This window comes from Eleginops maclovinus, chromosome 19 (genome assembly GCF_036324505.1).
Source record: "Eleginops maclovinus isolate JMC-PN-2008 ecotype Puerto Natales chromosome 19, JC_Emac_rtc_rv5, whole genome shotgun sequence".
Lineage (NCBI taxonomy): Eukaryota > Metazoa > Chordata > Actinopteri > Perciformes > Eleginopidae > Eleginops > Eleginops maclovinus.
The window spans coordinates 12,369,658-12,396,355 of record NC_086367.1 but is presented as its reverse complement, the minus strand read 5'-3'; the positions used below and the strand labels follow the sequence as shown (position 1 = coordinate 12,396,355).

The following is a 26,698-nucleotide window of genomic DNA, read 5'->3' as shown; positions in this document are numbered from 1 at the left end:
GGCAATCAACATGGGATATGACAAGACCTTGTCATGTTTTGTAATTCTTTCTAATTCATACTTTTCACAATTTCCAATGTCTGCCCCATTTTTATCGGAAGTATTTCCAATAAGGAGGTGTATGAGAATCTCTCATTATGGCAAACGCTGTATTTAACATTCATTACATAAGGCCCCTCTCTAACGTCTCTTATCAGCATCCAGCAGAACTAAATAATTAACATTATAATTAAGATTTGAACATTACAAATGCCTCTGCTCATTCTAGCTCATTTATTTTAATATGTTAAAATGTCACTGCGGTTGTTTTGCTGAAAGTGTCACCTCAGCAAATGCTTCATTAAAGGTTTCAACTCACTGACTGCACTCCAGCAGTCATAACGACACTGTGGTGTTAAACTCTTGGGAGTGTGTGTGTGTGTGTGTGTGTGTGTGTGTGTGTGTGTGTGTGTGTGTGTGTGTGTGTGTGTGTGTGTGTGTGTGTGTGTGTGTGTGTGTGTGTGTGTGTGTGTGTGTGTGTGGTGTGTGTGTGTGTGTGTGTGTGTGTGTGTGTGTGTGTGTGTGTGTGTGTGTGAAGACTGAGAAATACTTCTCGTGACACCCTTATCATCTAAAGAGCACTATTTGAACTAAAATGTAACGTTGCACCATGCTCACAGTGTTATGCTCAAAGGCAAAACATGTGCCATGAGCCCTCATTGCCAGGCAGATTGGTATGCATTGTTACCACAGATTGTGTGTGTGTGTGAAAGAGGATAAATAAAAGTAGACACAACCATTCTCAATCTTCATCAGATTCCACTGTGTGTGTGTGTGTGTGTGTGTGTGTGTGTGTGTGTGTGTGTGTGTGTGTGTGTGTGTGTGTGTGTGTGTGTGTGTGTGTGTGTGTGTGTGTGTGTGTGTGTGTGTGTGTGTGTGTGTGTGTGTGTGTGTGTGTGTGTGTGTGTGTGTGTGTGTGTGTGTGTGTGTGAGAAACAGCTAAATACAGCATTGCATAATGTATTATAGCGAGGATAATTCTGCAAAGTCATCACTGCTAAATCAATGCAATGCACTTACCATATTAGCCTACTTATAGTGTATGAACCACACCGCCTAGTTCTGCTAAAGATATCTATTCATGATACAAAGTATACGGATGAAAAAATAGTTCTTATAATGTCTTTTGACAAACCTACCAAACATCAAAATATGTGTCTTGGCCATCGTTAAACTAAATGGTCATTTAGCATGTTTTTATGTTGAAGTGGGGGAGTGAATCGAATTTAAAAAGAAAGCAAGCTGGGCTATAATATTATTTAATCAAGTAATACAGCTATAAACGGGAAGTTTTAAGTATTTTATTACAAACCCAAAAGAGCCTGTACATTAAGCATAGTATAACTGCCATTCTTGTATATAATACTATTCAATAAGATTTAAAATAATACTCTTACTGATAAAGCTCTAAATAAATATCATAAATACATATAAGATTGAGCCAAATTGGCCCTGCCAATATTTATATTCACAGAATACAGTCCGCAGAGCAGGTGAGGGGGAGGTCAGTCAGCTCTTGGTTTGGGTGCGTGCGAGGAACAGGACTGAGCGTGGCAAGTATTTCAAGAAAGTGAATAACACTTTCCACCCTTTCAATAAGCAACATCCATGAATGTCCTTTCCCCCCTCCTGTTGTGAAGTGATTGAGTGAGAGATCTCCAGAGTGAAGTTCAAGACAATACTTCCTGTTTTCCTGATAGAGTCCTCGTGGACCAAAAATCCCGTCACACCTCCACACCATGGAGGAACATTTGCAGACAGGGCTTAAAGACTGGTTAACACAGGCTGCTAGCAGAGCTCAGCCATGTCATGCCAAGGGAATAGAGACAGTGCCGTTTGCCCGACTGCGGCTTCGTGTGTGGACGCTGGAGTCTGTGAGCTCCTCGCCGTGTTCCTCTGTCTTCTTGTCTGCGATGGTGGCTAGGAAACGCAGCGTGACTGAATCCCACTCCTCTGGCAGCAGCAGGAGCAAGAAGCCCAGGCAGATGATGCAGGTGGCTGCCAGGCGCACCACACTGAAGATCACCTCATGTTTCAAAACATCTACGGCTACAGCAGGTGAAGGAAAGGCAGGAAGTGTGGCAGAGGAGCAGGACAGGGAGGGAGGGTGGGGGACACACAAAAACAAATTGAGATTAATTACATCAAGTAAGATAAACCACAGGACACTGCAGCTGTAGGGGGATGAGTGGAGCTAATGCGGATTGTAATCAGCACAAGCCGTCCACTTTATCCTCTGTGTCTTTGTGGTCTGGAGACAAGTTGCCATAACCCACTGACCTTCATACAGTCCGTTGTGGTTAAAGAAAATAACTCGTCTGCAGGCATTTAGTGTCGCCTTAGCAACCTGATCCTCCCTCAGCGAGAGAAGAGTTGCAGGGTGTGTTGAGGCACATTGATGATTGGGTTTCCAGGAAGAGAGAGGCAGACTTGCTGTGTAATCTGTTTGCTTCAGTAGCCTTAAGTGCTGACCTCTCAAAACAAGAACCACAGTATGTGTGGCAATTTACTCTCATTCTCACAATCATATTAATAATAAATAATAACCAATAAACTGGAGGAAATACTTGAGCCAAAATAGGAAACTTTACCTGCATTGCCGGGCACGCTGAGCAGTGTCCCTATGGAGATGAGAATGGGGTACGTCAGCACCACACCAACATGCACCAAGATGTTGAAAACTGTAAAAGAAGAGGAAGATGTTAGAGTACACACACGACTAGTCGTTTTATCAATGAGTTGGTCAAAAGTGAACATACATGTAAACAATTAGAAATCGTCTTATAAATACATATATTTTGTGAGGAAAAAAATGCTTTCAACATATCAGTAATTAACATTACTTTAAACACTTAACAGGTGGTTGAAACCATGATATGTACTCTTCTCTCTATGTGATGCACTCTCACCCAGCCACAGTCCTGCAAGTCCACACAGGTATCCCCAGGGCAGTGAAGACAGTGAGCCCAAGTGCTCCACCTTGGTGAAATACAGGATGAGGGGCACACAGGAGATGAAGATGAGGTTGAAGAAGCCCATGGTGGAAAGGAAGTGAGCCACTTCTCCAAGGTTTGCACTGCCCAGGAACATCTTGAACAGCACCTGGTTGGCGAGACAACTATTAATATAAACACTTACATTCACATTTACAAGCATTTAAAGCCAGTGCAAAAGCAATCACACAAGTGGTTCAAACTGAGATGTGGTCTAACCTTGTAAAGAGCTGATGTGGAGGCTGAGCCCACAGCTAATGCCACGCCCACAAAGGAATCACCGTGGAAACCATCAGCATAAGCCATCATGACAATACCTGTGATGGCCATGATAGCTGCCACAATCTGCAGGTAGAGATTCAGAGAAATCACGGGCATTATTACTCAGGAGGAACAGCTATTGAAAGTTTCATTATCGTTGATTTTGTTAGGATACTGACCCGAACACCCATGAAACGGTCCTTAAGAACAATCCAGGACAAAAGAAAGACGAAAGCCTTGTGGCAGCAGTAAAGAGCAGAGACATCAGTTGCAGTCAGCTTCTTCAAGGCCATGAGGTAAAGGTAGTTGGTCAGCGTCCACAGGATTGAGAAGGGTGCTGTCCTCTTTACGAAAAGCTTGAGAGTCATCCCATCCTCCCCAAAGAGCTTGCTGCACTCCCTGTTTTACAAGGGCAAAAAAAAGACTGTGTGAGACTGTTTTTAATCTTTGATCAGAGGCTGGGTTTTTAGCCTTGCTATAAAAATGCCCAAACTTTAAGGACTGAAATTTTGGTTGTTGAGTTGCCTGGTTCCTGGTTTTAATGGACAGGCAGGTTGTTTACAATGTGTTACAGGTAAGTGTAAAGAACAGCAAGGTCTCTACTAGAGGAGTTTTTGTTGTTAACTGGTTCTGTACTGTAAAACGTCTTGTTTTATTTGGAGAACACTGGTTCACTTTGGGAGTATGCCTTTGCCTAGAAGGTTGTTTATTCTATTGAGTTTGTGGGTTTGTTTAGCTAATTGTCAGCAGAATTACAGAAAAACGTAAGGCCCGTTTCAAGCACACAAATATGATATAATATTATTTATATAATATTTTCAGGAATACGATTGAGAAGATTTAGCTTTTTTTGTAAATGTTTGTCAACTCTTCTTTCGTTGAAGTCAAATACTGTTTTTTTACCTGAATTTCTGTATTGGAGTCTGCTTCTCCCGTGTGGTAACCACCAATCCAGAGTAGTATATGGGGAAGAAGAGGATATTCCAGTTGCTGCTGAACCAGGATATGAAGAAAGGACAGGAGAACGACTGAAAGGTCAGCTTAACCACCTGAGTGGTACCCACCCAGGAGGAGGAGACGCACAGCACCAGCAGCAGACCCCCCAGCACCTTCAGAGCTGTGTTGGTACATGTCTGATAGGACCGGCTCTCTTCACTGGTCTCGCTGCCTGGTGTCTCTGCATGAGACTCTGAGCCATCCTCTCCTAATGGGAGAAACAACAAAAAGAAAAGTATGTAAGCGAAAATCCATCTCAGGATCTCTACATGTGCACTCTGTACTTCCTGTTCAAAGCATGCCATGCTATAAACATTTAGCTAAAAGGTGTTCTCGCATTTCAGAGCATAAATACAGCTTTATTTGCCAAACCTAGTTTGAACTTTATATTACTGTGTATATACAGGATGGAGCAGGTGTCTCCCTGGCTGGGGTCTAGCACAAAAGCATTATTGATGAATTGCCCTCAGTGATCACTACTACAGTTTGCATTTCATGCTGTAAAGGCGCTGATGCACAAGGCAAGGCTTTGTCAAAAATGTGTTGGGTTAGCATTGTGGCTGTGCATGTCATAAATAGCTTTGTGGCCTCATGATGCAGCACGTACTGTACACCCATTGTAGTCAGGTGTGCACAGAAACCTGACGCCCAGAAAGCAAGAGTAAACCTAACCACATGACATTCCACAAGAAAGTCATGTCAACCTTGGCAGCCGCTCTTTGAATGTTGGTACATTCCTCTTACAATAATGTTGCCTTTGAGATATATCTGAAGATGGAATCAAGATTGTCATGAAGTAGCACTGGGAAAGAGGTACAATACCACCAACATTGCATATAGATCGAAAGAGAGGACTTATTCCTAATCTACTGCCATTGACGCATGGTTGAGCTGGCCCAGTGCCTAAATGGACTGCGGGACTTCTCGACCCTTACTGTGCTGTGTAATATGTGAAGTGCTGTGTGTGTGAGCATTTCCGGGGAGAGCTCAGATCCGTTCTTCAACTTTCAACAGTGTGATCAATTTACACCAGGGCAGGAATAAAAGATGACATGTGCTGGATGTTTGCTGCCTGTGCTCGCTTTGCTAGCTCAGCACGGGAATCTCTGCCATTTCCACCATGGCTGCAGACACTGCAGTGCTGCTTGTACCCATAGTATCTCTCCTGTGCTCCAGCAGGGCATCTCAGAGGTACTCGTTATTCCATCTGACACTCTTTTGTTTGTCAAATGCAGTGCTGTTTCAACAGGAAACAGTGACAGGTCTAATGAATGAAAGTGGATTGTACTGACATGTAAATGTGTTTTTGTTTCATCCAAAAGATAACTACCTCTGTGGAATCACTCATGATATTTTCTGGCTTATTTGTATAAAACCCTTACACTGGTGAGTCCACCCTGGCACTACATTGGCCAGTGTCTTTTCCAGAGCCACCTATTTCATTCAGAAAAGTACTCAACAGTCTTGCCAAAATTACTGAATAAGATCAATGAAAGCATGAGATCATTGCTGGCACCCAGTAACAGTATTAAAGCTTACTCATGGCTGCAACTGTTGTACCTAAGAAAGAATGAGGAATATAAAGTAACAGATTAGATTCATGTAAGTGTGATGTTGTAAAAAGATCATTTACTTAAGAAAACAACAAAAGTTATCTGTTGTCTCCAGTCAAGAAATGAAATCAATATTTTGCTACACAAATTGTGCATTCAAATTCCATGTCTTTTGGCAAGGTGTGCCTTCTTGTCTCTCAATTAGTGACTTAAATTTAGCCATATGAGAGGTTTGGAAGGGTGAGGGTTAGGGGTTTAAAAAGCTTGTCAAATGTTCAACTGTGTGTGTCAGATCGATTTTTTTTTATAGCGTAAACAATACAATATGAAATGTAGTTGAGCAAGTACAAAGTTGCATAAAACTGAAGTCAAGTACCCTTTATATGTGCAGTACTGAAGTCTACTTAGTTACTATATCAGTGCCGCATTGACCTAGAATCTGTCAAATGTTTCACCTTACAGCACCTCCCAGCTTGGAGCAGAACTACAGCTTGTGGTGAAAACAAAAATGTCTAACATGATACAAGTTCTTTCCTACAGGATCATCGAGGGATTTGATGTAATTACATTCTGTCACATACATTCTGGTGGGTGCTAAACACTGGAAAACTAAGATCTGATATTGCTGCAAGAGAGAAGCAGCCTTATTATTCTCTTTATTTTTTCATAATGTCTGCTACTCCTTGTCCAAAGGGCAAGATGGTTCGTGTTTCACAGCACCGACAAAAAACGTAAGCTTTTAGTGTTGGATACAGGCTCTTCTGTCCTCTTTTGATGAGGTAAAAGCCACTACAGGCTGATATACTGCCAAGATGCAGTAATATTAACCCTACTATTACCGTGCCTCATAAAAGCAACTCTCGTGGCCATAATTGTATTTTCCTAATAGACAGATTATTTGCTGACTAGAATTGGTACTAAAAGTTGCAGGGGAAACTATAATGCCTGACAAACACAGCCTTGTCAGCATAGTTTCACTGTGAAATATTTCACTAAAATAAAAAAAGTGCTATTCAGTCAACTCTGAGTAAGCTTGGCTAAGATTTAAGAGTGGTATTAGTAAAGTTCTGAGACCTATAAATTGAGCATCACTCATAAGACATAATTTGGTGCACGATTGGAATCCATAGGTTTCTTTTATTTAAATATGATGATCCCAAGGTTTTTGTAGTTAAAAATGCATCATAAAATTCTGCATAAATGCTTAAACGTTCAAATATAAACTCCCCAGAAATTCATCAAACCACAAACGAGTCTAAATAATCTGCTAAAATAAAGCATCTACATTTGAAGTTGGGACAAGCTCCCACCTCTTTTCAAACTAAAATACATACTTGTTACTATATGAAGGTAATACTTATACTATACTAAACTTTACCTTTAAGAATTCTGTTTTAAAATAAAAAAGCATTACAAAGCATCAGCAACCTGCCATTTCATTACTGAAATCACATTGCTGCAGAGGTTCACTCACTACTAGCACCCATTAACAGAGTTTATCCAATCTGTGTGACGCAGTTGTTACTTGAACCTCACATTTCAATCCATTCTGTGTTTTATCCCCACCACTGACACTGCATGCCAGTGACACTGATGGATGGACCCCTGCCGAATCCAACATGAAGCTCAGAGTTGCCTCTGCAGCGTTGGGCAGGCTTACTGTGGGCCAAACAGCATTACGTTTTTTATCCAAATTAGGGCAGGAGATGTGACATATAGTTATGATGACATTGATGCAAAGATGATTAGTGGTATCACTCTGTAATTTGTGTTGCAAAGATAAAAGGTACAGGGATTTAACTGAAGTACAAGGCTGTTGGATGAGGGATGAGGATGAGTAGAAATGGTAAGTGAGATAAAGGGAGGGCAGGTGAACAGAATGAACAGATGTGAAAGCCGCTGAATTTGGGCATGTTTGGTTGATTTTACATGAACGCTGGGCAGCCAAAAACAAATGCTGCTGCTACAACTAAAGCTTCTAAACTCTGCCAGCAAGACACTAAAGTGATATGTTTCAAAAAGCCCAGATGGTACAGTAACACGCACATATACAAGTACCGTGCTAAATACGACTTCTGATGTACTTGTATTTACCTTGAGTAGTTCCATCTTCTGCTACTACATACTTCTTCACTGTTACATTTCAGAGGAAAATATTCTACTTTTTACTACTTTCACTTTTTTACTTTGAACATTTTAGAATAATGATAAAAATATATAATCAACTAATACTGAATCATGCATTATAATAGGTTAAATCTACATTGATCAGTTGGTAACTTCCACAAGTTTCCTAGCAGTTCATACAAACATATCCAACAATAATTATAATCCTAATCTATATAATATATATTCCATTGTGCATAATGAATACTTTTACTTTAGGTATCTTAAGAACATTTTGATGCAAATACATTTGTAAAGTAGGAACTTTTTTAAATGCAGGTCTTCAGCTGGTAACAGCAGACCATTGTACTCTGTGGTACTACTACTTTATCTGAGTACTTTGTCCACCTTCAATAGAACACATTCACATCGTACTACAGCATGACACTTCATTGATGCCTTATGGACAAATATTGTGCTGTTAACTATAAAAGGTGTCCAAAACAATGAGCACTACAAATTAGTCATAGTTTAAAGCATCCTATCTCTGCTGACGCTGCCAGCATCTCATGCCGACACATGCACCTTGCCTATTCATAGTCCATTATTAATGGCGTCCTGGGCCTCTCTGGTTCTTTCAGTTTACCTTCAGAGATGGGGCAGGTGAGGACCTGAGTGCTGTACGAGCTGAGAGGAGCCACTCGGGCTGAGTGCTTCTTCATCCTCCACTGGGGGCACAATGCACTGTCCTTCCCTGGGAAGTGTGTGTGGATGTGTGTGTGTGTGTGTGTGTGTGTGAGAGTAAATGTGCCCAGGCTGCCGCTGCTGCACGCTCAGCAGCTCGTCATGCTTGCTCCGTGCATCCTCAGATTCCTGACTCCTCTGCTTCTTCTTCACGCTCTTGATTGCCCCCTCCTCCCAGATCTCTGTCAAACTCTTCTGTCTTCTTCTCAGCACTCCAGTCCTGACTCCCTGTTCCTCTCCAGCCCAGCGCTCTCACTGTTACTGCTGCTCTGACTCTCTGATAGTGACACAGCTCAGTGGAGATAGCTCAGTTTTAGCGCCGTGAAGTGGAGACTCTACTGTTGCACTGTCATGCCGTGATCCAGCACTGCCACTGTCTCCAAGGGAGACTGAGCTTCAAGTGTGTGTGGCATGGCGCAATCACTCCCCTCATCTCTTTCCATCCTCTTCCTCTTCTTTTCTCTCTGTCTCTCTCGCTATTCCCCTCCTCTTCTTTCCCTCCACAAATCAGCAGCTTTGTTTGGAAGGTAACCAAGCAGCCCAGGCTAATTATGCTGCAGTAGCTGCTGCCTCCCTCTCTCCCTCCTTCTCCTCCCCTCACCTCTTTACCTGACCAGGCTATTGTCATGCCTTACCACCCTGTCTCCCTTTATTAATATACTCTTGTCCCCCATCTCCCAATGACTCTCTTCCTTCTTGGCACAGCTCCTGCTCTTCTCTACTTCTGAGAGACAGAAGATTATTTGAACAGCTTTGTTCTGTTGCTTTCGTCTACAGCATTACAAATTGACATTTGAAAAAGGCAACTTTCACAGAAAAGTGAAAGTCCTATTTATATAACATATCTACTGAAGTATCCCAGTGCACCGAGAGATAAGGGAGCCTCTGCCCACAAGGTACTTACACCACTAGTACACATTTGCATATCACTACTATGATGTGCTGCAGACATTATCCACATTTCCATCTTCCATACAAATTGGAATATGCCTACTACCTTTACTCGTATCTTGGTCTGTGGGCTTTCACCAAACTCACTCACTATCCATTCCAATTGGTCTTGTAGCTGCCCGTTGACATTATGTGTTCCTCTCATGTTGACTCCAAGAAACAGGTGAACACAATCTCTGTGTGTTATTCTCCTCAATCTGATCATATATTGCTTTTTGTTTCTATTGGACGCATCAGCAATATTAGCCTTCTCCATAGTGGTAGAGAGTAACATTAAATCAATTACTTAGATAAATTGGCTTTATTTGTACAAACATTATGGTACTAGATTTTGGAGGGAGATGTATTAAGTAAGGAACATCATAAAGGAAACAGCTGATGCTACTCCGCTTTAATGCAGGTGCAACTACAGCACTTACTGTAAGCCCTTTTGACTGGCGGTTCACTTTAATCAAAGTCAAAATGTCGGCGCTGGATGTTTTAACATAGTTTTTACATCCATTATTTACATTGTGATTATACTATTTCAGTAAGCTATATTCCATACCTTTTCCATCACTGCTCATAGTGAGGGGAAACCCTGACACCAGCAGAAGGTGTGGACCTCAGGAGGGTGAGTCTGGGTCGTGTGAGTCACTGTGGCCTGGAGTTTCCATCTCAAGGAAAGCCCTCCGGCTAATCTATCTCCAGCTGTGGTTTATTAGCCTGGACATTAATGGACCTAAATATTGCTTGAGCCTTGACATAAACAACATTTCAGTGTCTAGTGCATGCGGTCAGACACATGAGGACTTGCAGTCTGTAATGTGATCTTAATATAACCTATGCTATGCTTAGCCTCGCACCAGTAAAATCAATACTAGCCAAGCCAGGAACAGCAGCACTATTACCTTGACTGTTCCCACCTGAGATAGAGAAAGCCCTTAAAGTAAACATGCAGTATGCTAAATATAAGGCTCTGCTGGTTTGTTTAGAATACTCAATGATTTACACATCACTGTAACTATTATGGTAATTTATACCTGACTTATTCTACATAAGCTTGCTTTTTGTTGTCTATTCTCTTGGCATGTTTATGTCAGTTTTGAGTTGTACCTAAATGTTATTTTTTAATGTGTTTTCTTTGCACTTTGTCTTCATGCTTTCGATGTTTTAGGTAAAGTGCTTTGAATTGCCTTTTGGCTGAAATGCGCTGTATATTTAAACGTGTCTTGTCTAGCCCCTTCCCTTCCTGTTTGTCTCCCTCCAATGCTCATCATCCACATTTCTGGCACTTTTATAGAGAGTATAGCAGATCAGAGTTCTTCTATGTGCATCCGCAGGCTGCGAGAGACAGCACAGTAATTGTTTGGCTGTTTGTTACAGTAGAAACAATGCAGGGCCATTTTCCAGTAAATCCAAGGGAAAATTAAATAAATATTCATTTGGATGCAAAATCCAAATTGAGGACACAACACTGTATTTTTTCAAGGAAAATGTCCCAAAAGCAGGCACACTTAATTCCCATGGTCAGCGTCAGTGTAACGGTATGAGTGCAACACTAAGGCATTGAGTGACGTTGTGAGGATGAGGCTTGATTCAAATGTTGGCTGAACTAATATTTGGTTGGGTGTAAACAGGGGATGAGCTGGGAGTATGGATGCCCTGAGACAGGGAGGGTTAAACTTAAAATAGCCCGGCTGATGAGAGGAGCCAACAGCTAGACAGCGAGGGGATGGAAAATGGCAGAGTCAGCAGAGCCCAGGATGCTAATCGCTATCAGATTAAGAGAACTACATGGACCTCGAACACTAACAGGAGGCCCCAGTTCAATTTCGAATATAAGACTCAAAGGGATAATTCCTTTCTCTATTGTTTATTTTCATATTGTTTTTTAGGTGTTCAAATATTCATAATGTTTGCAGCTCAAAAGCATCATGTAATTTGTACATCAACACCACCACAAACTAATGCACCAAAATTACATTAAAGTAGAGATATTACCGCTCCAAAAAACAAAACCAGCTTCAACAAAAAACAAACATCCTGACCTTCTATTACCTAGATATGTGTAAATAATAAACAGGAAGCTTAGCGTATTTAACACAATAGAGGCTGTTGCATCACAGATCAAAGCACAATATAGTACAGCATCCTCTCTCTTTGCCTCCATAGCAACAGAGGGCCTGACGCATTTTCCCGATTCAGGATGTTTTGTCATTGAGATTAACCGATGCTCCTCAGTTTATGGTGCAAGCTGCTAATTGTCTTTAGCCCCTCTCTTCACATCACAGTGAAGAGCAGAGGATGAGAGATGAGAAACAGTGGCGTTAATGTTTCCTGCAGCTGAGATTATATTTATAGTGGAGACTGGACAGACTATGAATTAAGTCCTGCAGACTTATTTTCCATTCATCGGACCTCATCGCCTCAAGTCAATGTGTTAAGAACATTTGATGATGAGGACATCTAGTGGTGACATGATGGATGACATTAATATTGTATGTTATTATAATAGTATTATGTCACTTAGCTGTGTATTGTTTCCCTTAGAATTTCATGTTCTTTTGAGGTTTAGAAATATATCAGCTGCTGAACATATAACCATCACCAATGGAAATTAATGGACTCTTGTTTGTTATTATTAAAGCAATTAAATCAAGCGTTTGTAAATGCAACAGCAATGTGTGTTTAGAAACATTGTTGGATAATTCACAGACATTGCTAAAGACAGCTTTTGTAGTAATAGTCCTGCTGTAAGCTATTTGCAGTCAGGTTTGTGCATTTATCCCCAGTGAAAAGGACATGGCAACATTACCCTTTTGTACCCCAGAGCAAAAACACCTTCCAAATATTGGGTGCAATATCTTCCATTAAAGAAGGTTCAGAACTGCTGACCTGTACTCATGCCACTGTCCTATTGGTCATATGAAAAAAGGATTTGTATCAGTAATTAAATAGGCTTTGGTGACCCAAGTGATCCACTGTTTGACTCCAGAGCAGACTTACTGTTAGCTTTATTATTTTCCCAGATCAGTCGACCTCTCTCTGTCAGGCAAAGCCACATACTCAGGTAATAATGCAAGACCTGTCTTTGTTGGTTAAAGCATTTTTCAACAAATTTGCAATTAGGTTAATTTCCTCTGGGCTTTTTGGTTCCCAGTGCTCCCCAAGTTATTCATATTACATTTTTCATTTAATGCTTTCAGCACCAAGTGAATTCTTGTCATCTCAGTTGATTTGTGATAGAAATCTCAGGGACACACATTTCAAAACCACTACAGGTAAGTATATGTTTATGTATGTAAGTGATTTGGGGGGAAAAAACCCATTAACTTAGCCCTGGATACTTACTGTAGCAGATGTAAAATCTGTATTCACTACAATTATATATACGGTACATTAAAATACAAGTTTCTGGGAATCTGTGGTTAATTTGGGCTTTTGCAGACACAAAAATATATAGATTTTTTCATGCTGATTTAACACAGGGGTATTCGATTTTGTAGCAAAATGTTGTGTCTGTCATCTCATTGAGGTGGACTTTATTGTTATTGTTAGATTCACAGACCACAAGGGGGCAGTGTCAGGCTGTTCAAAGGACTGTTTTTTTATTAAGCATGATTGAAAGGCCATAAAACACATTTAACTTATTGTGCCCTTCTATTATGTAATGAATTGTTTTGCTTATAAAAATTGCTCAAGGGAAAAACCTCTCAGTTATAAATTGAATTGCTTGGGCAGGCCACAAGTATTAAGTCTACTGACATACAGTACCACAACATGCGTGTCATTACTGCAGGTCAGCAATTCTGTAAATCCCGTCAAGAAATATTGCATCCATTACTTGGGTTTTAACTCGTTCACAGAAGCGTGTGAGACCCACAGCACTCGAGGAGTCGTTCAGGCAAAGCTCATATCCCATTCGTCGCTGGGCTACTTATAAATAGCACTGACAGAGCAGGCATGGGAACGGGACTGTCCAAAATAAATGCATGCACATACAGAATGTTTTTGGCAATGTTTGAGCAGGATAGTCTTTTTACCAGCTGTTAACACTGGATATAAATGCTTTTAAAAAATGCTAAAATAATTAACAACAGTAAAAGCATGAATGTATTCTAGGACAGCTTTCTTTGTACATCTCCAGAGACATTCTCTGTATACTGAAGTGCACACAACAACACACCCCATTGTGATAAATGGTTGCCTTTCACGCCCTTCTCTCAAAAGTGCCTGTGTGTTTTTGTTGTCTTGCTGTGAGGCCTGCAGTGAAAAACACAGTCACAGTGCTGAGTTAGACTGCCAATACAAGTGCCTGTCATTCCTCCTGCATCCTACCTTTTTACCCTGCGGGGTAAGCGCCCACACTACAGACTTGCTCTTTTTCTAAATTAGCTATACTCCAAAAGATATACACAGTGAATTATTGTAATAACTCTGGGTTTCTTCCTCCAGCAGCAGCCAAGTGGGTTATGTAAAATATGTTGTCCTGTCTTTTTCTGTAAATTTCTTGTCAAATTTTCCTTTTTTTTGTGTGTGTAGTTGTCCATTAAGTGTACATTAACTGGTACATTGCACCTCACTTTTTTTGGAAAGATGTCTACCTTCCGATTTTCTTTATATAATGACCATGCTGTTTGAATTATAGCCTGTACCCAAATGTAGTCCACAATCCCCCTCAGAGGCATCTTCTAATTCAACGCAGATGGCAAGTGGCAATAATAAACTGGCACCAGAATCTTACTAAATATGTCATTACCTCATAATCTTGGCAGGGTGAGCCTACTGTCCTATTTACGCAATCTTTTGTCCTACCCTTTATAGAATACGATACTCAGATTGAGAGATATGTGATTCTCAACTCATCAAAATAAAGTTAATGCATGTGATGCTTTGAGGCAGCAAGCAGCATTCAACAAATGTGACTTTTCCACATTGTTGTTTCCCAGGATGATCAGACACATTTAAGAGGGAGTCGGGTGTGTACATAACCAGACTCCATCGCAGTGACAGCACCAGCAGCGGCTTGTTTAATAGCTGTGCCAGCAGGAAAAATGGTGACAAGTATGCTGCCCTGAGGAATACCTTCTGTTGACTCTGGCATGCATAAAAATCAGTTGATGGATGGATGGAGAAACACAGAGTTACAAATGACATATTTCATCAGAGAAATCTAATAACCACAAGCCTGGAAGAGACACTGGCTCTCATAGTCCTGGCGTAGGATGCTTTTACAATCCACACCTGCTCCTTATACCTTAAATTACATCACAGGCGACATCCAATCTGTTATTTTTGTCTGCTAGGGTAAACATTATGGAGAGATTGAGATGGGACAGGCAGAGGCAAACTGGCAAACCTGCACCTATAACAATTATCTTCATTATAAACTAAACTTCTATTTGTTTGTCGGTTCGCTATTATATAAAGAAAAGCAAAAAACGTTCACATTTGAGAAGCTGGAAGCGTTTAATTTATACTTTAAAAAAATATTTAAATTATTAATTGATTGTGAAAATAGTTTCTATTCAAACAACTTTACATTAATCGACTGACAGATGCAACACATCTGGGGACTATGGCTTAAATTAACAAATATTTTCATTGTCCATTAATCTTTAGATTTTCTTTTCGGCTAAGTGATTAGTTGTATGGTCAAAAACATTTCGGAGATGTTTAGTTTAGTTTACTGTATAGAGGAATAAACAAAGGATATCATTTGCCAATTTAAGGAGGTGGAATCAGAGGATTTTTACGCTTTTTTCCGTAAAACTGCCAAAACAGATTCATCAAAGTAGTTGGGGATTAATCTACGAATAAACAACTAGGTCATTGATATTTGCAGCTCTATTGTGAAACATATTATCTCAAGAAATATGACCTTTCATTCGTTCAATTGTTGCACAATATCACAAGGGGTAAGGCCCTTGACTTGTCAATGTAGTTTAATCTGATTTCGATTTGAAGTTTTCAGAGCCCCTTGTTAATCAGGTAATTTCTCCAATACATTAATCTGGATGAGTAGATATATTCCCAAATGAAAGCATTTGATTGCTTTCATGGTTGAATGACTGCAACTGACAGTACTGATAAACAGGAGGCAGTTAATAAGAGACAGGCTTATTTCCTTTTCCTCAGTCTCTATCTAAGAAACCATTGAGGTGCTCGCAGCTCTTCCAAAGGAGCCTCAGCTGAACTGATTGAAAAAGGCCCTATCTTTGGTTTCCTTCTAGATTCAAAACAAGTTTGTCAGAGTAATGTATCATGTCACACAGGATTTGGTAATAGATCTGAGCAGGAATGTTAAAACACGTCTCTTCCAGACACACATCTCAAAGTTATGTATTTGTATCTTAGCTTACGTAACAGCCAGAAAGGGAAGTTAGGAAGCTTACACGACAAGTCCAGTACACTTAGGGGGAAAGTATATACCAGCATTTGAAACACAAGAGCCTCACAGATAGACAATGTATTCCATTTTGGGGGGTTTTGTTTAAGAAAAGGACCAGTTCCTCCCAATTTTATAGCATCTATAATGACAGTAAAATTAATAAGCCAATTAAGAAACACAGGTGAGAACCTGCGACCTCTCTAATGGTGTACATTTTCTGAAATGCTGCTCTGTACCCACTGCTTCATTACCATAAAGCCATTTGTAAAAGCACTGATTAGCTGTGCAAAGAACACTGCAATGTTTGTTCTTTTCTCTTGTTATAATCCCACTGGCACAGGCTGTACTTCAACAGAACTGGAGGGCAAGATTTCACTGAGCAAAGTGCACCATCAGCTCCCTTCTCCAATCCCAGATATTGTCTCACAGTCAGCAAAATTTGGAGCATTGCTCTACCAATCAAAACGTCATCGACAAATGAAAATTACAGGCAAACTAATAAAGTGCTGAAGTGCAGCTAAATCACACACTTCACGAGATAGCTGGCATTATTCACATGCACCACAGCAGGAACGGCTGTGTTTGTCATCGGGAGATTCATTGTTTGAATTAAATATTTGGAATTGAACATGAGGCCGCTGTGTACAGTAAGTGATGTTTGCAGAACATGAGTATGTGATGTTGACCACATTAGGCTAGAGTTAAACAACTGACATTGAAATTGAATTTGAATTTGAAAATGCCAACTTCATTTGGGCATGCAGCCTATGTTAGTTTTGTTTTGTCTCTCCCCCTCTCTCTCTGTCTCTCAATCTCCCTGTCTCTCTCTCCCTCTCTCTGTTTCATCTCTGAGATGGATGGGCCAGCATCACCCAGCCTCCAGCTCACAGTGATTGACATCATGCTGCTCTATAATAACAATAGTTAAAACCCAATTAGCTGAGTTTGCTATAGTGGATTTTGCATAATTAAATACGGATTTGCAAGACAGTATGATTGCATTGTTTCTTCACAGACTGCATGTTTGTTTTTTTTCTGTGTGAATGGGGGAAAAAACATTGATACACATTTATTTCTATCATAAAATAGTTGTCTCTTCAATTCACGCACCTGTCAAGGAAAGGCGTGAAATCGTCGCATCCAATGGTGATGCCATCAGTATACTTTATTTTCTTTGAACTCACTTCTATGACTGGAGTATCCTGGGTTGTAGCCGTAGTAGCCGGTGATCCTCAGAATCCGGTCTTCTATGTCGTGCACTCCGTTGGCTGTCACTTTGGGGCTGCCATCTGTAAAGACATCGCAGCTGCCACCGGTCGACGTCGTCTTTCCCGACAAGTGCGTGTTCACCAGGGGCTCCAGCCGTATGCAAGGCTGGTCTGCAATCTCCAAAACACTCTCGGTGCTTATCATTGTTGGTCCGAGCGGACAGAGATCACAAGAGACCGGGGATGAGCCCTGATCACCCCGCGAGAGACCCTCGGGGCTGCATCAACAATTAGCAACACGAGCAGGACATCCACATTCCTTCAGTGATGCTCCTGCACGCAGAGCAGCAAGGTTATCACTCTCCAGGAGCCTGGCGGACACCGACCACCAGGGGGCGTGTCACAACTATCATATGCTTTGAATTCAATTAGGAAAGGTACAAAAAAAAAGTCTGTATTCAGCAGCAGTGTGGAGCAGAAGAGCTGACCCACTGCAGACTTAATAAAAAAAAAAACATTCATAGAAACTAAAATCTGTATGGCATCTGTTAAATACTAAAGATGTAATATTCAACAAAGTCTCAAAACAACATTTATACTTACTTTATGGTATTTTTATTTTTGTATTCATACGTCGTTTGAAACCACTGTAATATTTCTGTAATATTCATGTTCAGCTTATGTTAAAAGTGTCCTCTGGCACCATTGTGATATTCCTGTAACATTTCAATTGGTGCTTGATAGTTGCTTCTTTTTAAAGACAGCTTTTTGGATCTAAAAATAATAATACTTCTCCCTGAATTGCATTTTGTCTCTCAAAAGAAATCACCAATAGGTAATCAGTCTAAAATAACTGTGCTTTAAGAGGTGTTAGCAGGATAAAAACACCAGAAAGATTACATAATATCTCATTTAACCCCACACAAGTATATCAAAACAAGAATATATTATTACACTTTTATCATGCTTCTCTTTTTCAAACCCCTCAATGATGTTTTGATATCCACTATAATATATGTATTTGCTTTTGAAAAACAAACATGGCACAGGTTTGTCTCACACACTGGTTGCATTGACCCCACTCTACACTTAAATATGGGCCACGAGTGATATTTACTTTTTTTAAATAATGGCTTACAGTTATGAAAATTGTGCATGTTATTTTATTCCATATAGAATGCTTTTCATATTTTTTCGAACACTTATCATGACATGAATTTCATATTAAATTTAAACACAAAGCAATCTCTTTTCCTTGGCCATAGGTTTTCTGGTTGGCTCGAGGAAGCTCCACTTGACTGGATCCCCCAGCTTGCAGATGTGAAAACTGGGCTCCAAATCCAATAATGCAAGATGCAGTATTTCAGTGTTTCTCCGACATGCCTCTTTCCAAGTCCTCCTCTGTCTGTGTGAAATCGATTCCCGGTGTGTGGAAAATTTGCACCCCTTTTGGCATTGTAGTGCAGACACATGCTGGGGTTTATGATGCCCTTGGACTCCAGAAGTGCTTCCTCCCCCTCTCTTACTTACTAAACCAATCTCCACCTCGTGTTCTTTTGTTTCAGTTTGTTTGTGCACCAAAGCACTTATCTCACACATTCAGTGCAGGGACAGCTTTGTGGCTACAACACTAACAAGCCAGTGCCCAGAAAGTTTTTCCACGCTCTTTGAGATTTGCTCATTTATTATTGGACACTCTCTTACAACACTGTGCAGCTACAGTCCAAAAAAAGTTTTTCTTCCATCACTTACTTTTGCTGTGGCTTTTTACAAGTTGGTATAGTTTATGCAATACACAAACAGCCACATTGGAAGATCATGTGTTGGTGTATTCCCCTCATGTTTCAGGTACCACTCTGCATTGTTTTCTATCAGCTGCTTATGCTTTAAAAACAATTTAACTCAATGGGAAAATAGCTCTCTGACGGCAATGGGCTCATTAAAAGTCTATGCAGCCATATCCCACATTAAGAATACGGTTTATGCATGAGCTGTGGCAATGCAAGTTCTAGCTCTTTAACGGTTTTTAAATCCACACATACTGCACTGTAATGCGTCAGAGTGTCCTCATGACCAAGTGATCTCAATAGAAATCATTCAAATCCTTGGAGTGTTATCTTAAAAGCCATCATGAAAGGAAGATTCTCGTATCTTTTTTAATATCATCTCTTATTGTCCCCCAGCCACGACATGGAATGAGGTTGACTTCAATCTCAGACAACGTGATTAGCATTCATTGCATCCCCAAACACAAATTCTGTGCATGCTGAACGTTCCCTTGCATTCCTCTCCTCTAACATCGTCTAATTCAGGAGAATATTTCAAAGAACCCACAGCCTATTATCATGTTCATTAGATCCTCAAACATTTTCCCATTATTTGCTTCACTTGTGATGTGACAAGCAATCTTTCTGTTGAACAGCTGTGTTTATTATGTGCAGTGTGGCCTCTATTTTTAGATCCTGGATCAGATTTTTTATGTTGAGATTGTATGTAATTGTTGGAGATAAATCAAATGATAGTTTAACCGTAACTGCCTCACTCTGTTGTAGCTCATTGACTTTTATCCTCTGCGCTTGCTGTAGGCATTCAACCATAAAACCTAATCCTTTGCCTAAGTGGAATAAAAGGACACACCGAGGAGACAATATGTCCCATGTGACTTCATCCCAGGCCAACCCAAGCGCTCCAACACCCCCCACAGAGGCTCAGCAAGTCACCTTAGAGATCAGTGACCAACTCCCCAGCCACCTGCTGTATAAATATTCAATGTGCACTAAAGATAACCTGGCTCGTGCAGCGGGGAGAGAGAAAGAGGTTCTGTTCGGTAGAAGAAGGCACAGTAATTTGAATATGGCGAGCTCAACTGTGGCTGCATGGCTCGGTGACCTGCAAAGGTCACGTTTGAAAGTTTGGTAAATATTTAATAACTTTGATCAACAGTTCTCTGTGTTAATGGATGGCTTTAATTAGACTGCAAAGTGCAATGAGGATTAAATATAGGAGCAGATTTACTGGATGAATATTCCAATTTCCAGGCAAATAATGTGTGACCATACCAGAAGAAATATGGGACATTTCTCTTCCTACAATACAGCCCATTCTGTTGTACAGCACCACAGAGCGTCGGTTCTACTTACTCTCTTTTATTCATTGTGGCTGCAAGATGAAATATCATAATGTCCTTTAAAGTATCGTATGACCTTTCTTTGTTGTTCCCATGCAAAGAAAACCCGTTACCTGCTTATGAAGTCTTGCAGAGTGGCCTGTTTAGTTTCCTCTTTGTTGTTGCAAAGTCGATTTGCCTCAAAGCGACGATTGCAGAATGAGCTTGCTCATTTAGGGATGCCAGCCTGCATATAAATTAAATATACCATGACCAGGCTGCATTTTTAAAAATAGACTATTCACAGACCCTCGCCTCTTCGTCGTGCCAATTGTTTCCCAGCCATGTTTCATGCCTGTTCGAACATGCTTTTAGTTGAAGGTGGTTAAATACGGTATGTGCATTACACAATACAAAGTGTAGCTCATAGGAGCGCCAACACTGTCACATGTACTGTACAACAGATCCAGCAGGCAGTTAGTCTACATTAGACTCCATCTAACTGGGAGTGTGGTTGCTTATGAAAAGGTCATATGCAACTGTCTCTACATCCACTTCTCTGAAGGTCATCATCCCAACATGTGACCATGCATTGTAAAGCATGTACACATGATTTAAACCTTGCTGACAGGGGAAGCTGGAGGCATATCACTAATCAGCTAAATGGAAATCACAAAATGTTTTATACATGTGGCTTGAACATAAGAAAGGCACCTAACCTTTGACCTTATATTATATTGCCTAGAACAATCAATATACCAATCCAAATGACTGGGTGTCTCTGTGAGGCTCTCCATCCCATCATACGAGATTTCCAAGAAGATGAACATGTTTATAGAATACAGCATCTGCACTTAGCGGGATTATATGGGTTTATTTCACTTTACTCTATAAACGTTATGTCTATGGTTGTTGTCTTGAAAATGTGAGTATATTTAGACTCATTCGGAGGTTTTACACAGATTGTCCATTGATAAAAGAAAGATAAAGAAAGGGATTTACAGAGTTTAAAGGCAAAGAATACTTCATAGATCCCATGTGAAAGTGCTATTGTTGATTAATAATTTATGTCTGTTTTTTCTCAGAAGCAAAGTCGATTACAGTGAAAAATCCACATCACAATTTGGTGTGTTGCATTGGAGTACGATTGTCTTCTAATAGTTGATGTGTAACAAACTCATACTCATAATATGTCTCTGAGGTCCTACTTTGGCATATGACTGTAAAAACAGCCTTCTATCGTCAGAAGTTGTGCAGAACAATCTACTGCACAGTGAAAACTCAAACATCAATGATAAATGACAGCAAGTGAAACATATCAGTGGAGAATCTGCTCAGTTTTGGATGTCTAAATGTGTCTGTTTAGGATTGGTTGAACGTTTTTCATTTCATTTATCCTTGAAGCAACTGAAGGACTGCACAAAACAACAATCAATTAATCAAGTTGTTACACAAACTGATGAAACATATCTTTACATCAAAGCAACAAAAACAATATCATAGCAACCAAATGCACATAAACCTAACCGACAAATCCTTGATGGCATGTATTTCTTCATATTACCATGAGGCAGGGTGTTTCTCTTCCCATTGTATTGAAGTGGACAAAGGCTGTGTTTCTCGGGGTGAAGTTTAACCTGATCTCACCTGCAGAATCTGGGAGGATGCGACTGCCGTAGATTTATGGTCTCTGGAGATAACAAAGTTAAATCCCTCGTTGTAGCTTTTCAGCATGCCTTATCCCTCCTCACTGCTGTCAGGATGATGGATTAGGCCGCCAGTGTGAGGGGGCCGAGCAGCGAAGGCTGGACGACAGCAGCAGGGACGGGATATTTAGTGTGATTGACCAGGCAGGATCCTTAATTATGTTCACATCGATATTAGCTAAAGGGCTGTCTCCCTCTTACACGCTGTGAATTTAGATTGTTTCAGGAGGTTTATTGTAACAGATGCTGTCCAACAAATTGCATCTGCAAATTTTTTATTTGTATTACACCCCCTTGTTGTGTTGACAGAAACACGGCAAAATAATACAGAATGTCAAAGCACTTGAAATCAACAATGAACAACCAGGCACCTCTATCTGCTCTTTATAAAGGGTTGTTTGATGTTTTTGTTAATGGTAAATTAATGATTGATAGATAGTTTATTCTGTCTAGTGTTGCCAGGTTGGGCATACAGTCAGGATCAGGAGGAGATCAGCCACAGTAGCAGTTACTCAGTTTTAGCAGTATAACTGACAGACCATCAATCAGGACTGAATCTTCAATCCAATACACTGCAGCTTTTGAGTTATAGCCAACTTTACTGTCAAAGGTGAGTTTGGGATTGTTACACACTATAGTATCCTCCACCTGCAGCTCTACATCTGCTTTATTACAGGGGAGTTGAGGATCAAGAGATGAGTGTCCATCTTCGGCTCCTACGACAGATTAATGCCCTTAGCTCATTAAGGGAGATCGAATACAGGGGGGATATCAGCCAGTAGGGTCATTTCTCAGACTGACTTGTTGTATTCTGATGGCATGCTGACACAGGGAATTCAAAGTCGAGATTGGTATTGAGTGGAAACTCTATTAAGCAGTGTGTAAATTATCCACAGAGCCCACTGTACCAGCTGCTGTCATTTGTTCTTTAACGAAGAAGGCTACGAGGACACCACCATTGTTCCCGTAGATGTGTGTCCTGTAGCTCATGCTCAGTGCGAGGTGTTGAAGATGCTTGGATGAACACACAGCCTAGTTGGTCAGAACTGGTGTCACTCTCAATCTTCTCATATAAATAAACTACTTGTTAGTACCATACAACCATGATAGAAATCACTGTGAATCTAGGGCTTTTTCAGGGTATTCTGCTGAAATAGGCAATATGCTCTGTTATGCACTGAATTTGGACAGAATATCTTCTTAAGGATGAAGATATTCTCCACTGCTCATTGGAAGCTGCTCATTACAGGACCACCAAAGAATAAATCTGCCAGTTTGTCTGATGTTTCTCTTGACTGCATTCATTTGCTCTAATCATAGATATATGCATTATTAAAATAAATGTTCAGTTTCCACTCTCTGATTAACCATGCAAACCTTTCATTTCCTAGCCGAGAATAATGTTGAAACTCTTGATGAGTAAGTTGTTTACGACTGGGCCAAAATTGCACTTTTGCACAGACATTTCCCGATCAATTGCTTAAAGAAATATCGATCCTTATTCCCCCTGACTCTGTGCACCCTTGAGCATCACCCATAATGCTGCTTTCGCCCTCAGATTCAGATTGATTTAACTAATTAGTTCATCAATGGTGGTGAACCTGCAGGGTCAAACTCCCTCTCACATGTCTCAGCACAGAGGAGTTTACAGAGAATCAATGTTAACTGATAGCTGAGTTCTTAAGGAGATTTATGAAACAGGAAATGGTCCCAAGCGCCTGCTGTGCAGCAAAACCTAATGGTGATGGGATTATTTACTCTAACTGTGCAATCTTAAATCAACATTGCAATAGTGCATGTTTATCTGTCCACTCAGATAATTATTTAGGTTAATATGAACGGATATGATCTTACATTTGACTTTTTGGCATTTTATCTGCTATTGTATCACTGTACAACCGAATATTTCTACAGGGATCTTATAATTAGACTGTGGTACTCAATTAATCATTATAGCGAATTTACTACACGTTGTATTCGTATCAATTGTTGTAGTATAACTTCTCTTTAGTTGTATTATGCCTCTATAGAGCAGCCAACATGCCAAGCCAAAATTAAATGTGATTGAATTGGCAACAAATGCTGTCGTTTCGGAAGAGAAGGTTCATTTTAAGCCTTTTCTACATAATTTACATGAATAATAATACATACATATTTACTTTGCAGTGTCAAGGCTACTATTTCACATACAATACAAACACAGGATTTAAAACACATCTACAATCTGTCCTATTCTTACTCTCTGTTGACACATGAACACTTCAATTCAATATTAAAAATGTATATGGGTATAAGTAAATGCAGCCATTACCACGAGTCATCTCATTAGCCCGAATGTTCCCCCCTTCACACTCAACAAGAGTGATGATAATAGATTCTCATATATCTTCTCTTGAATGTTCGGCCTGTCTTTACCTAAATGTGAGTATCATAACACATTATTAACAATATCTAAGCACTAGTTCCTGAATTCATAATTTATTCATAATGTTTTATAAATGCAGAAATGCATTGTACGATAGAAGTCAAACTGTTTTCAGAAAGGCTTACTGAATTAGTTGAATGGGACTAAAGCTGAATCGAGGCATGCTATATTACTTTTTTAAATCTAATAAAAACATGATTATTTCTTACTAGTTGTGTTTTTTTTCCCGCTCTCTGGAACTGAGCTCCATGTACACATCCTGATTCACCAATGTGAGTATAATGCTATTGTTAGAAGTATCCTTCCTTTCTATTACATTATATGATGTTGTTTACCTTCATTTTACAGATGTTACCAGAGTGCCACCCTCTGGTTGATCTGCTGATTGCAAATCCAAGACCAAGACCCTGAAATATACAGTGGAATAAATGGCTGCAGGGTTTGCACAAATAGTTCAAGATTAAGAAAGGGTCTTTTTTATTGTTTGGTGTGTTTCACACTTATTTGGGAAAGAATATTTTCTAGAGGATGTTCTCAACTGGGAGCTGCACATAAGAGAAGAAAGACCATCAAAGGATGATTCTGACAGAGTGCCTGAAGCCTCTCTTAACTGCATTGATTTGCTCTAATACTATATGACTTAATTAATTAAATGTTAAATTATCTAAATTAAAATAATGTTATACCAACAACAGCTCATGTGTTTGGGATTTGGTTTATTTTTCTGGATAACATTTGGTCATTTGTAACTGTGTTTTTTAAGTTTTGAGTACAGGAAATCAGATAACTGACTCTAGAGGGACACAAGAGGCATTCTATTGCAATTAAGTGTCCTACTGACAACAGATCTGCCTTTCAGGGTTTGCAAACATCCAGCGTTCCTTTTGAAGAGATTGTTTGTCATCTTGGTTTTTTTGTTCCCATTTTCTATTTTTATCCCTGCGTTTAATCACTTCACAAGTATGACAGTATCAGATAAACCACAGATAAATTATTTTGTTTTTCTCTGTTGAGTATTCTGTTATCACATTTGCAAAGACACCATAACGGCTATTAATAATATTATGATATGTGTATGAACACATGAAGATTTAAATATAAAGCCTTCCCTTTTCATACGATACAGTGTAATGAGAGCCTCCTTAACCGGCATAAAAACAGAGCACTAAGGACACATAAAACAGTGTATTAAAGATTGAATGTAAGGTGAAATCCTCTGGTAGACTTCTTCCTCAGACATTTAAAAGTTAGCTCTATTCCTATTTTTCTTTTCAATTCAAATGTATTCACAATGAGCCAAATTACCTCAAATTCAAAGTCAGATGAACCACCACTTTCATGACTCAGTCATCCAAGAAGAAATGCTGCTTCTCACTCCCCAGCCTGCCGCATCAGTGCTCACTGTGAATTTAGACTTTCTTACGAATGCCAGGACTTATCGCATTGGCAACTCCCAAAAAATAGCGTTTACTGTCTGTATGATTGAGGGTGTTCCAGCTGCACAGCAGGACACAATTTTCCAAACAATTTTATGGGAAATAGGATTAGAAGCAATTTCAGATGTTATTTAGATTGCCGGGGTCTGAGTCCAAAGCAGTGTTCTGTACATTCAGTCAGGGAAATCTGTCTATCAAGCATGCAGCATATGGAACATACTGATCACTTCAAAATGATCAATATTACTTATGACATACTGTCATAATCTGCAGGCTTATCCAGATGTACTGACGTTTATAAAACAGTCTTTGATGATGGAAATAATATAAATAAAATAAGGTTGCAATTATCTGAAACAACAGGCTTTCTTCACTTCATTCGATGATTTACATGTAAACACATGGGTCTGTAAACATGTGTTTACATACCTCCTTCCATCCTCTGTTTATGTCCTGCTGTAGTGCACATTACAAAGACTACGCTGTATATCACAACTCAACTTCTTACTTTTTTTGATAGGCGTTAGTTGGTGTCACCTGACAATGCATTACTGACAATTGTTTTTCCCCTATCTGAGCTGGGTGGCTTTCAAAGTTTAGATAAAAAACACATGATTCACTTCAGTGATTTTTTATATTTACCCTCCCAAAAAACAACCATTTTAATTTACAAATAATTTGCCCATTTGTTTTCCTTGAAAGCATTTCCTTACTGTTTCTATCTTTGTTGTTTTACAGCATAAAGTATTTACTGCTGAACCTAAAGTAGATCTTTTGTTCCTCACTGTTCACTCTTAATCT

The 26,698-nt window shown here is 39.8% G+C and overlaps 1 protein-coding gene across 2 annotated transcripts; it reads right to left on the bottom strand.

Moving 5' to 3' along the window:
* Positions 1-1,387: 1,387 nt before the first annotated feature.
* On the bottom strand, positions 1,388-17,542 carry slc35f4 (solute carrier family 35 member F4). 2 transcript variants are annotated; one of them, XM_063909205.1, is made up of 7 exons: positions 17,201-17,542; positions 4,197-4,497; positions 3,473-3,692; positions 3,252-3,377; positions 2,949-3,141; positions 2,631-2,720; positions 1,388-2,088 (listed from the first exon to the last, which is right to left on the bottom strand). In XM_063909205.1, the coding sequence occupies exons 1-7, from the start codon at positions 17,427-17,429 to the stop codon at positions 1,847-1,849; spliced, it is 1,401 nt and encodes a 466-aa protein (XP_063765275.1). In that variant the 5' UTR covers positions 17,430-17,542; the 3' UTR covers positions 1,388-1,846. The 2 variants fall into 2 exon arrangements, with proteins under 2 accessions (XP_063765275.1, XP_063765276.1); XM_063909206.1 differs by having other exon boundaries at positions 17,127-17,433.
* Between the last annotated feature and the right edge of the window lie 9,156 nt (positions 17,543-26,698).

What these genes read in the sequence shown, in the direction of transcription:
- slc35f4 (XM_063909205.1), bottom strand. Translation starts at nt 17,429, where the DNA reads ATGATAAGCACCGAGAGTGTTTTGGAGATTGCAGACCAGCCTTGCATA. An exon ending in AGGATACTCCAGTCATAGAA is followed by an intron (nt 4,498 to 17,200) that starts GTGAGTTCAAAG and finishes TTCTCCCATTAG; the next exon opens with GAGAGGATGGCTCAGAGTCT. An exon ending in CCACATCAGCTCTTTACAAG is followed by an intron (nt 3,142 to 3,251) that starts GTTAGACCACAT and finishes CTCGCCAACCAG; the next exon opens with GTGCTGTTCAAGATGTTCCT.